The sequence below is a fragment of the Carlito syrichta genome, unplaced genomic scaffold (genome assembly GCF_000164805.1).
Source record: "Carlito syrichta isolate Samal-C Ts95f unplaced genomic scaffold, Tarsius_syrichta-2.0.1 Scaffold148020, whole genome shotgun sequence".
Lineage (NCBI taxonomy): Eukaryota > Metazoa > Chordata > Mammalia > Primates > Tarsiidae > Carlito > Carlito syrichta.
In genome coordinates, this window is record NW_007092116.1 from 106,451 (window position 1) to 118,893 (window position 12,443).

Here is a 12,443-nt window from a genome sequence, read left to right on the forward strand (position 1 = left end):
CGTCTCTACAATAAATAAAAAATTAGCTTGGTGTGGTAGTGCACGTCTGTAGTTCTGGCTACTTGGAAGGCTGAGGCAGACGGATCACCAGAGCCCAGCAAGTCGATACTGGGGTGGCCATGAGCATGCCACTGCACTCCAGCCTGGGTGACTGAGTGAGACTCCAACTCAAAAAAATAAATAAAAAAGAAAGGGAAAAGAAGGGCAGGTCCTTCATGAAAAAAAAAGAAACCCCCAGACCCGTTTTGCTCATCACAAACTTCCAAGTTTGTACTGCCTGTGTGCATGAGAGCCACAGGCAAGAAATTAACATGAAAACATGTTCCAGTTTCTTCAAATCTCCTACGGCCCTGGAGGCAGCAAATGCAGAGCCTTTCTTCAGGGACACTTATACAACCCAGGGCACAGGGACTCAGGCCAAAACTCAAGTCCACAGTTGAATAAACCACATGCAGGAGAATAAGTAGAGTCAACAAATAGAGAATTAGCCCCCCCAAGAATGGAAGCTAATGGAATTATCTGAAAAAACTATAAAATCAACTTAAATATGTTTACAATGATTGAATAAAAATAACTTGGTTTAATTAGGTAAACAATAAACCATTGTGTTTCTTCAGAAATGCTTCTGTGCCCCGTTATAAGAAAATATTAAATTCTGTGCTTCTTACTCATCCTCAACAAGTGATAGATTTTTTAAAATAAATAGATGTGGGGGAAAAAATAGAATGTGTAATGAAGAGACAGGTCACTGTCATTGAAAACTCTATAGATGAATTAGATGGCAGAACAGGCACAGCTAAGAGAATTAGTGAAGAACTTGCCTGGAGCAATTTTGTGACATAAAGAATGAAGAGAGAAGATATGAAAGAGGTTCAAGACATGGCTGAGAAAGGTTACTATGTAGCTAATGTAGTTCCAGAATGAGAGAATAGAGAAAGTAGAGGAGAAGCAGTATTTGATCAGATAGTGGCCGAGAATTTTCCAGATTTGAAGAAAGAAATTGGTTTGTAGACTTAAAAAGCATAATGAATCCCAAGAAAAGGCTAAATTTTAAAAAATGAACACAATGACATACTACAATGAAAGCAGCAAATATCAAAGACATAAAGAAAAACCTTAAAAGCAACCAGAACAAACTGAAAGATTATTTAAAAAGGGGTAAATAACAAATACTCAGACAGTGGACTTTTCATCAGCAACAACAGACAACAGGAGATGCTGGAATCCTTCAGAGTGCTGAGGGAACATGGTTGTGGGCCTGGAAGTCTACATACATTCAGAAATGAGGATGAAGTAAGTACGTTTTCAGACAAAGACCAACATTTGCCACTTTCCGAATCCTGCAGAAGATAGCTGTGAAGATTGTCAGAGAGGAGGAAGTTGATCCCAGAGGAAAAGTAAGATATAGAAAAAAGCAAAAAACAAAGAAATTGGCAAATGTGTTGGCGTCTCTAAATAAGCTTTGATTATAAAAATAAATAATACTAAAAATCACTAACTTGAGGAGTTAAACCTGAGGAGAAATGTAGGAATTAAACCATCCTGAGTCTTGCATTATCCAAGTATAATATAGAACAAATTAGACTGTTCAACATGCATGTAAAGCATGTAAGACACCATTAAAAAGGTAAAAATAGACTGATTTCCAACTCAGCAGAGGCACGGAGGAAAGGAAAGAATGAAAATTGATCAATCTAATAAAAGGGCAGAGGGGGCGGGGAAGGGAAGCAGAACACCATCTTCATTCATTTTACTACCAAGTGCTTGACTAGAGAACAGGATGCTTAAATAGAATTGGGCAAAGATGAGGGGATATGTGGTCAGGGGCTTCATCTTGATTAACATGACAGCCTTATGATGGGGGGAAATGGTACCAGATCTGTGCCTGGCCTGCAGTATTAATTCTTCCAAGGGATAGTCTGTTCACTCAGAGAGGCAAGCCCAGCGCTGTCAGACCTTTGTAAAAAGGCTATTTTCTTTTGTAGAGTCCAATCAAAATTCAACAATAAAGCTCCTCTCATTACTCTGATTATGCATCAAGCTCATCATAAAGGTTCTGAAAGGATAACATTGCTGTGCTTTGGGAATGATGAGTTTCCACCACGGGGGAAATACAAAACCAAGGCTGCTTTTTGTTTTCCAGGCTGAACACAGGACCATGACAGCTTTTATTCTCGCCGTGATCGTCAACAGCTACAACACAGGGCAGGTAAGCATCCCAGCCACCCCCCTCACCACCCCGCCCCCAGCCCCTAGAGTCCTTCCCTGGCATTGCAGAAGAGCATGGCTTACCAGAAAATGCATTTGAAAGCGGCCCTGAGCTAGCGTGCTTAGAGAAGGAGCTGTTGTTCTGAATGTCTAATGAACAGCCTCAGAAAAGCGGGGGATTCCCAAGCCCTCCAGCAACCGGGCAGTGCCACAGGGGATGTGCTTAGCAGAGGCACAGACCTTCATCTAGCCTACCATTTGCAGGGCGAAATTGGATTGGCAAGATTTAAAATGAGGGAAATTGAGTAAATCTGGTGATGTGATTAAGCAAGGCTTCCTGAAAATTGGTGGTGGCTGTCATCTCAGTCAGGCACCGCCACATGCCCAGGGTCTGCGAGCAGAGAACCACCTGACTGTGTCATCTGCACTTCTCCAGGAAGCCTGCCTTCAGGGGAACCTGATTGCCATCTGCCTGGAACAGCTCAATGACCCCCACCCCTTGCTGCGCCAATGGGTAGCCATCTGCCTGGGGAGGATCTGGCAGAACTTTGACTCAGCGCGATGGTGTGGTGTGCGCGACAGTGCTCATGAGAAACTCTACAGCCTCCTCTCCGACCCCATCCCTGAGGTGAGTTATCCTCACGGACACGACTGAGTCAGGTCAGGGTGTCCGTGGTGCCTTGTGCCCATAGTCCAATAGGGCACTGTTTGTGGAAGGATTGCACGGGAACAAAGCAGAGGTCTGCTCCCGCTTGAATGTGACCTCACATCCAGAAACCAGGGACTGCATACAGATAATAATAGCACTTCATAAAAAGGTCATGTTCTTGGTGACTTTTCACATGACCTAAGAGTGCACACCCATGTGTGTTGGCACAGCTACAAGCAGGGGGTCCCCGATGGTGCCTCAGAGGTGAGGAGCTTGTGCCCCACGCTCACTGTCCAAGGTGCTGCTTCATGTCCTCGCCACAGCCCTGTGGGGCAGGGACTGTTTGATCTCCACCTTACAGAGAAGGAGATGGGCCCTCGTGCAGGCTGGGGAAGGTGCTAGGATGCTGCCCAATGCCCTTGCCGTTCCTGGCCCTGCCCACAGCTGATTGGGTGTGCTCACTTCAGCCCTAAGTCAGAGGCTGGTGGATGGGTGGGCAGATCTGTCCCCAGCAGTCCTAACCCACCTCCTTGCCTCAGGTAGGTCAGCTTCGAGGTGGGCCTGAAAATGAAGAACAAAAGAAGCCATTTGGGTTGGAATGTGTGTTGCCTGTGTTGCCTCTTTTCTCTATAACGGTATACTGGTTCTGCCTTTCCTTGAGTAAGGCAGTGGGCTCCTGGAACCCTCTGTTCTTCTATCCTTCTGCTGTGGACCTTTCCCTTGCTTGGAAATTATCCCTTGACATGGCTTCCTGCATTACCTCCATGCTGGCCACCAACCTGATCTTGGACATGCTGCTTGGATGCCTCCTTCTCCCCATCAGCATCTAAAACCAACCCTATCCCTCCTCTTTCCCTCCCTTCCCATCTCTCCAAGACAGCATTCCCCTGACCACTCCTCACTTGGTGATTTCCCCTGCGCTCCCCCCAGTCCTACCTCTGTCACTACCGCCATGCTCCCCACAGTCCCGCCCTGGTCATTTCTGCTGTGCTCCCCACAGACTTGCCTCAGTCGTGGCTGTGCTCCTCTCAGTCCTCCCTTGGTCATTTCCTCTGTGCCTCTCCCAATCCTGTCTCCATCATCATCACTGTGCCCCTCCCAGTTCTGCCTCATTCATTACTGCTGTGCTCCTTGCAGTACTCCCTGGGTCGTTACACTGTGTTCCTCTCGATCCTCCCTCGGTCATTACCGCTGTGCTCCTCTCAGTCCTCCCTCAGTCACTACCACTGTGCTCCTCCCAGTCCTCTGATGGTCATTTCCTCTGTGTTCCTCAAAGTCCTCCCTCGGTCATTACCACCATGCCCCTCCCAGTCTGCTTTGGTGGTTAGCTGTGTCCCTTGCAGTCCTCCCTAGGTCATTTCTGCTGTGCTCCTTCTGGGCTTACCATTCCCTCTGCTCACTGCTTCCTTCCTCATCATCCTTTCACCATCCGTCAGCTCCTTGGCTGCCTCTTTCCTCTCCCTGCCCTCTGTTCCTAGTCTACTCTGCCTATACCCACCCCACCACTGCTTCTCTAGGAGTAACCCTCGGGAGTTTTCTGAAAATTCCCTCATCATGTTCCGGAGGAACCCAGCAGGCCCTGGTCAGCACAGACAGGACTAGGCCTGCTGTTCCCACCAGCCTGCTCAAGTTCTGCAGAGCAGGTGACATGAACAGGCACCCCGTGGCTTCCGGTTGCTCATCAGGAGTAACTCTAATTCTAGAATTAATTTTTCTAAGCCATCAGTGAAACTCCAAAAGCATTTATGATGTCACTACCCAGAACTCGGTCAACTGAGCTGACAGGTACCACAGTAGGTACATCAGTAGACATGTTTATAGGCTGGGAAACATCTCCTCCAGAGGAGGAGCCTGTGTCTGCTCCATGGCTCTGTGAACTGAGGAGCACACATAAGCTGGGGATGGGGAACCACTGACCTGCCTACTCTAAAGCACGATGATTCTGAATCAGTCCAAGTGCCCTCACCACGAGCCCCCAGGACAAGCAACCTGTGCTCACTGACTGTTCCCTGGGATCAAATGGAATCACCACATGCTGAAATCCTGGGGTTTTTCATATGTTGTTGCAGTGAATCTTCTCACCAGCCCTTTGCAGGCTACAGTGTGTTCTCACTTCAAAGATGGGGAAATAGGCACAGGAAGGGTGACTTCTTCCCCCAGATCCCACGATGCTGGAGGCAAGAGCTGAGCCAAGGTCCGGGGCCCCATGGCCTACCCAGTGTCATTCCCTTCAGGCTGTCTCTGCCTCCAGGAGTGCCCACGCCTTCCTCTCTCGCCACTGCCACACCCCACTCTCCACGGCCCATCCCAGCCCCCTCCCCTAACTGCTATCTCATTCATCAACAAATTCCATGGTGCCTGGTTTGGTTTTTTAATTCTAGAAGAAATGCAGGCCTCACCTCCACAGCCCAGCCTTCAGCCCCTGAAGCCAGGGCCTTGACAGTCCTTCCTCCTGTTTCCTGGGCTCCTTCCCCCACTGCTTCTCTATTAATACAAGTGTAACTCTGGGGCTGGCGGTGCTATTCAATAAGTGCCTGTGAAATTGAATTGAACTGAACTGAACTGAATCGAGTTCCTTGCAGACAACCCTGGCAGAAGCATAGACAGCAGACACTGCCAGTGTGGCCATGCCATGACCCTTATCCCTGCCTTGCAGGTCCGCTGTGCAGCAGTCTTCGCCCTGGGCACGTTTGTGGGCAACTCTGCTGAGAGGACGGACCACTCCACCACCATCGACCACAACGTGGCCATGATGCTAGCCCAGCTGATCAATGATGGGAGCCCCATGGTCCGGAAGGTGGGTGAACCCCAGCCCAGTGGCAGCAGCAGGCACCTGCAACTGGTCCCCCATAGTGCCTGGGGACCAAGTCCTCTCTCCTCAACCTTGAAGACTCACTTTCCAACCACACGCATCGTTTTGAGAGCAGATCTTTAAATGTTTGTTTAATTCTCTCCAAAATGCGTGTCTTCACCAGATACTTGTGTTTGCTTCATTTAAAGGCATTTAACAGGCTGCGTCTCCTGGCATCTCATATAATAGGCTCCCTCCCGCCTGGAAGCAGCACATACATACATCATCATGATTCAAAAGAGCCGTAGCCATCCACAGATGATGGAAAGGTTTGTGTAGTGTGTCCTCCTCTCCACCCCCATGTTTGTCAGTGACTAAACAAAACAGTTTTACAAACCTGAAAACTTACATATCTTTTTAGATATAGAAATATCACAGATTATTGTCCAAGATTTCACACCCATGTAAAAAGTAGGTCCCATGCACCCTAAGCTCTCCTACCTCTACCCCAGCTGAAAAAGGGTGTTAGGAGAGACACTCTGGCTTATTGGTAGAGTTTCCTGAGAACATGAAAGCTGCTCTTTTACTCAGTAGGTGAGAGAACAGTAGGTGAGAGACCAGAGCTACCCTATAGGGGACATGCAGTCTGTCTTACCCTCTAGAGGCACTGGGCGCCCCCTCAGCATTTCTCAGATAACTCCCTATTTATCCAAAGAGATTGGGCTTATCCGAAGATGGGCTGTGATGGGAGAAGGTTGCTTGTCTGGAGAGTGGACACCACTGCCTTAGGAGGGACATCATCTGGACAAATTTACGTCCACCAGACTCAAAATGTGGAAAGGCCTATTCTATCCTGTGTTCCTTTCTAAAATTAACCCGTCACAATATGGCAGATTCTCTAATGGAATCTTAAAAATATGAGATGAAATCCTGGTGAGACTCTTCATTGGTTCTGATTATGTCATCTTTACATTCTCGTCATCAGCAGTGTTTCTGAACTTGACTTCTTCAACCCATGCCAAATTCTCTGTCCCACATCAAATCGCCTTAAGTGGATATCATGGATAAAAGCAGCAAATCAGTGGTTTCTTTAATTATTAAGATTCTTTTTAAAGTCAAGAAAGCTTTCCTTCTTCTTTCTAAAAACAATTTAGCAATAGGAAGGATGTTAGCTGTAGTGTCCCATGGGTTCCCAGTGTCAGGAGATGATCCCTAAGGGCCTTCACATGATCCTAGGCATCTGTCCCTGGTTGTGGCTCCCCTGTCCCCTTGCAAACACCTAGGTCCTAGACATGAGAGCGCTCAGATGTAGCTCTCTTCCCCACTATGAGCAGTTTGGTGTTTGTTTGCCTGCGCAGGACCACAGGCTACGAGAATATTACAGTGGTCAAAGAATGTGATACTGACCAGGACACAGTTGTCCCTGGATGGTGGGAAGAGCTCTTCTCTCCATGTATTGTCCATCCTGTGCCTGGTGCAGAAGCTCTGCTGCATGCTGTGCTTAATACTGTGCTCCATACATAGAGGTGGATGACAGCCCCAGCATTCCAAGAGCACATGATCTTGTTAAAGAGGCAGATGAAGAAACCAGTCATTATATGAATGCATTGTAAATACTGCCTCAGACGTAGGCCTGGTGTTCTCTGGGACTCATCAGAGTACACCTGCCTCTGCCTCGTAGTGGGAAGGGGGTCAGGAGAGGCTTCTATGAAGAGGCCTCTCTGCCCTTGGCTATGGAGGGTGAGCAGTGCGTAGCCTGGGAGGTAGCAGGGGAAAGCAAGAGGAGTGTTTACATAGGCCGGGTGGTGGGAGGGTCAACGTGCTTGCAGCCACCTTCTTTCCATGTAGCCTTCTTTCCACGTAGCTGGACCATGGAGCAGTGAGTTGGGTGAAGCTGGAGGCAGATCTCTGCATGCCCAGGCCCAGGATGTCAAGAACATGACTTCTTTACATGTTCTAGTCCTTACAAATCTGCTCTAACAGGATTCATTCTAGTGGCATGTATTTCCCTGTGTGTCTGCCATGTGTCGGGTGGCTGTGTCAGGTACTTGGGATGCACCCCTGCCTTCAGGAGGTTTGTGTGCTTATAGGGAGTCAACATCCAACAGCAAACTGATGATGTAAGGTGACAGGGTGATGTCTGGAGAGAGCAGGACTGGCAGAGAGTCCGAGAAAGGCACCATCATTAACAAAGAAGCCCGGGAAGTCCCACTAAGCAGGCTGCACTGGGGTACTGTCCCGAAGGTGGTACACCCCCTCTCTTGGTACAGAGTCCTGCTGCAGGCAATTATGTGTTTTCTCTCCTCTTTATCAAGAACCATGGCACACATGGTGCTCTGAAGGGGACCGTGTGGGTTTGGAGCCCCATGACAGCCAACACCCTCTTTTCAGGACTGTTTTTTCACGAGGTCCTGTTGTGACCCAGCCTTGGGATCACACACGCAGCTCTTGCCTGCAGGTCAGGCAGGAACAGGCCTAGCCTGAGCAGCCATGGTGCCCTCCACCTGGCCCCAAGTGGGAAAACAAGGGTATATTGCTGGTTTTTCATAAGCAACATGTATTCAATATCAGAAAAGTCACATCCATCCTGCTTTTATTAATAAAAGTATCCTTTCCTATGTGAGGTGATAATGATAGCAGAGGAGGTTTTTGTTTGTTGGCTTGTTAAACAAGCTTACTTGACAGCATTAAAAAGTCAACAAGTTCATATCAGCCTCCCAAATTATTTTGAACTTCAGCTTGACCATGTAGTACAAAATTCTCAAACTGCTTAGTCAGCAGCTGCCCCCACCTAGTCAAGAAGTGCCAGGCTAGGGGCTTGAGGCTGAGACCCCTCAGGTGTCACCCCAGCCTCTACCAAGGCCTGACTGGGACACAGGACAGGGTCCAACTTGGTGCTCCCTCCCTAGCTGTCCTTGGCTTAGGAGGAAAAAGAGAACTGTTGGATACTTTACTTCTATCTTACATTTCTGTGTTTAGTACCCACAGAGCAGCACCAGTCATTCCCCTCCCTCACATGTTTGACTCACAGCCAAACTCATTAAAAGCATCAGAGGCTGTTTCCCCATCAGCACCCAGACCAGGTCTCTGGTAGAGGCCACAGAGGAGGATGCACTGCCCCACCACTGACAGCCACGCACCTTCCCCAGGAACACATCCTGCCAGGCATTCACATTCAAAATTAAAGTTCTCCCTTCCCAGGATGCTGCTCCATCCTTCATGGTACAGGAGCTGAGTTTTACACTACATAACCACCAATCACAAAACAAATATTATCCATTGGCTTGTTGGAAACATGTAGTGGGGGCAGCCCTCAGTGCAGATGGACAAGGGAAGAAAGCAGGTGGACAGTCCACAGTTGGCCCAGCCCTGTCATTACTGTGAGACATGCAGCCCCCACCTTGGGGCAGGGCACATGTTTGAGTGAGATGTCCCTGAGTCTTGACAATTCACTTATAAAGACTAACTCACACATTATGGATGATGCTACATCTGAAGAGAAAACTTCATTCAGCCGATGCTTGTTTTGTTTTGTTTTTTTTCTAATCTGAGTGACTGTTGCCCAGGCTGCAGTGCAGTGGCACACTCACAGTCACTGCAGCCTCTGCTGCTGGACTCAGGCAATCCTTCCACCTCAGCCTTCCAAGTAGCTGGAACTATAGGCGCGCCACCACGCCCAGTTAATTTTTTGACTTATTGTAGAGATGAGATCTCGCTAAGTTGCCCATGCGGGTCTTGAAACCCAGAGCTCAGGCAATTCTCTCACCTCTGCCTCCCAAAGTGCTGGGATTACAAGCGTGAACCACTGCACCCAGCTCAGCAGATGCTTATTAAGCATACACATGTGCCAGACCCAGTTTGGGCCTTGGTGACCCCCAGTAGACTAGAAAAATCTGACTCTTCTTTTGAGAATGTGCACTTAGGGCTGGTGCAGGGGCTGGATATGTGACATCGGCTGAGGATCATGTGCCAAGAAAATTACAGCAGGGAGGTGGTCGGGATGGCTGTGCAGACCACAGAGCTTACAGAATTTGTTTATGGGTGGGGGGTACGAGGAAAAAGAAGAGCTGGGACTCTGGTTGGTCTGAACAGAAGAGCAAAACTACTCCTCCCTGAAGGGGGCTGGCTGTGAGCAGGTTTTAGGGCACTTCCCCGAGTCTGAAAGGGGACACGGGAATCTGGAACAGGGTCCCTCCCTTTTGAGTGAGGTTAAACAGCTCCAGCAGTGGGGAGAATGGGTGATGCCTTTAACAATCAATCAGTCTGAAGACCCATCTATATGCCGTTGGGGAGCCCAAGGGTCATGGGTCACGGGTCACGTGTCTGCAGAAACTGAGATCACCTCACAAATGCTGAGAATGAGGGGAGCTTCCACACCCCAGACCCTGCCAGACCCTCTGCCAGGTTCTATATAAACATCCCAAAAGTTGGTGCATTTATGTTCCAACTATTATGTGTATACTCGGGTTCAGGAAGACCATTAGACTCCAGAGAGCACCCTTTGCTGTGTGCCAGGTACAACCTCCCAGAATGAGTCCAGCACCTCCACCAGGATGTGCATGTGGGTGTGAGCAATACTCTTGATGTTTCCGTTGAATGATGGACTTACCCTTAACAGCCTTCCCTGAACTGAAGGGCCCAAAACCTTGGTACTCATTAATCTGCTGCAGGGCCCAGCACTGGCTTTTCTCACTTTATGTCAGAGTGAAAGGGGAAAATTGGTGCTTTTGGAAGACAGGTGAAGACTTGATTTTCCCTGGAATTGGCCTGGCGGGTGTTTGCTTTCTTGGAGGATCTGTACAGGTACATTTTATTGCCCTGGCACAGGTAAAGCCTGGGGAGCCTGGGATGGTAATCTGGGCAGTTGAAGATGACCACCAGCACTAGGGTGTTGGCTGTGGCCACGAAGACACTCATTGGACCTTGACCATCCACACAGTCTTGGCACCCAACAGAGTAGGAAGGGTGGGTGCAAGGTGATGCTCTGCAATGAGATTTGTGGTTCCATGGGCACAAAGCCAGGGGTGCCACAGGGGCTGAATGGAAAGCTAACAGCACCTCGGTTTGGTGTGCAGGTGAGTGCTTCGGCAGAGAGCAGAGCCAGCAGCTGGGGAATCAGTTTGGAGCGATCCACAAACTATGGTGGGAGAGAGCACATGAGGTTAACGCAGGAGTGAGCGTGGAGGGAGAACAGGAACAGCCACTGGGAGGATCCTGGTAGGCACCTGACCAGAGCCTGGCTTGTTTAGCTACTGCAGAGACCTCAGCTGGCCTCTCCCACCTCTCTTGTAGAACTTGGCTTTCTGCTAAGTATCTCTCTTTAAAAAAAAAAAAAAAGCAGATAGGGCTGTTGGAACTATTTGAATAGTGGTGGGGGAGAAAAGGATTACTTCGATTTTCATAAACCTGCATTCCGCTTTGGTTTCCCAGTGAGTTATAGGATCTCCAGGCACTCATGTCCTGAAAAAGAGGTGTTTTGTGTCTGTTTCCTTGGACTGAGGCATTTGTGCCTAAAGATGATATTTTAACTCTAGAGGTTTTCTTTTTCCTGTGTAGGGACTGAAAACTAACCTATCTTTGAAAAGTTTTGTGTTTGATGAAAGAGCAGCTTCAGCCTGTCAGCTGTGTTCCGCCCCAGTGCTGAAGTTCAAAAGGGCTTGGCAGCTGTCAGGTCTGATCCAGCAGTGTTTTCAGCCCAGGGTCACAGTATTAATTGTAGGCAAGAGGCTATGAGCTCCCATACCTTCCCCACCCTGTAGGTGTGTGATTCACACTGTGTTTTTATCAAAGTCTCTATTGTGTCAAAACGTCTAGCAGTGATGAAATTCTGGCAGGCATTCCAGGACGTTCCTTGAGTCCTCCGTAAGCTAGGCCCTACCATCTTTTATTGCTCCAAGGCTTCTGCTCTCACAGGTAGAAAAGAGGCAGCCCCTCTTCCTGATACTGATGACAGAGATTCATTCTAACCTCTCTTCTTTCTATTGGTAACTCAAGCATTTGGCGTTGATTTGTAAGTCTCACTGTCGTTCCACAGTCATTCTCCACAGTGAGTGTGATTGTCCCTTCTCCCTCTCGACAGGAGCTGGTGGTAGCACTGAGTCATCTTGTAGTTCAGTATGAAAGCAATTTCTGCACCGTGGCCTTGCAGTTCATGGAAGAGGAAAAGAACTACCCCTTGCCTTCTCCAGCTGCCACAGGTACCGCATTTTCTCGTGAGCCCTCTGGTCGTCTCTCCTGGCTGCTTCTCTCCTGGCTGCTTCTCATGGAAGCCATGGGCCCTTTCTCAGAATGCTTAGCAGGTCACTCACTCTTGCCATGTCTGAGCTCAGGTATCCCAGGTGCCTGTCTTGAGTGGTCCCGTTATTCCTGTCTTTTGGGGCATTTAGCAGAATACAAAGGGCAGGACAAAGGGCCACACTGACCCTCTTACTTTTTTTCTTCCTTATTACCATTTTTTGGAAATCGGACTCCTGAAGAATGGCAGAACTTCTGCAATAGGGACTTAGAACCTTAGCTGTCTTCCTATGATAAGTAATTTCATTACATTGTTGTCAGTCTCATGTTTCGGTGAGTCATGTCAGGAAACTCCTTTTCTCATGTTTGTCTTTTCTAGTGTAGAATACAATTTCTGTTTTCTTATTGTGGACTGCCCCCTCCCTCCAAAACACAGTCATCACTGCAGTAAAGGGACTTATGATCAATGATAAAGCATTGCTGCTTTCAGGAAGTCCAGGAGGTGAAATGAAAAGTGAACTTGCTAGATGAGAATATCCAGTTAGCTGGGGGGGGGGGGGG

At 48.4% G+C, this 12,443-nt stretch overlaps 1 protein-coding gene across 1 annotated transcript in view; it reads left to right on the plus strand.

The window, feature by feature from the left end:
* Window positions 1-12,443, plus strand: part of RPTOR (regulatory associated protein of MTOR complex 1) — a 173,668-nt gene that overhangs the window by 92,606 nt on the left and 68,619 nt on the right. The window contains exons 11-13 of the mRNA XM_008050496.2: window positions 2,645-2,836; window positions 5,514-5,654; window positions 11,728-11,845. Of these exons, the coding sequence (XP_008048687.1) occupies window positions 2,645-2,836; window positions 5,514-5,654; window positions 11,728-11,845 (451 nt within the window). The remainder of the gene's footprint in view (window positions 1-2,644; window positions 2,837-5,513; window positions 5,655-11,727; window positions 11,846-12,443) is intronic.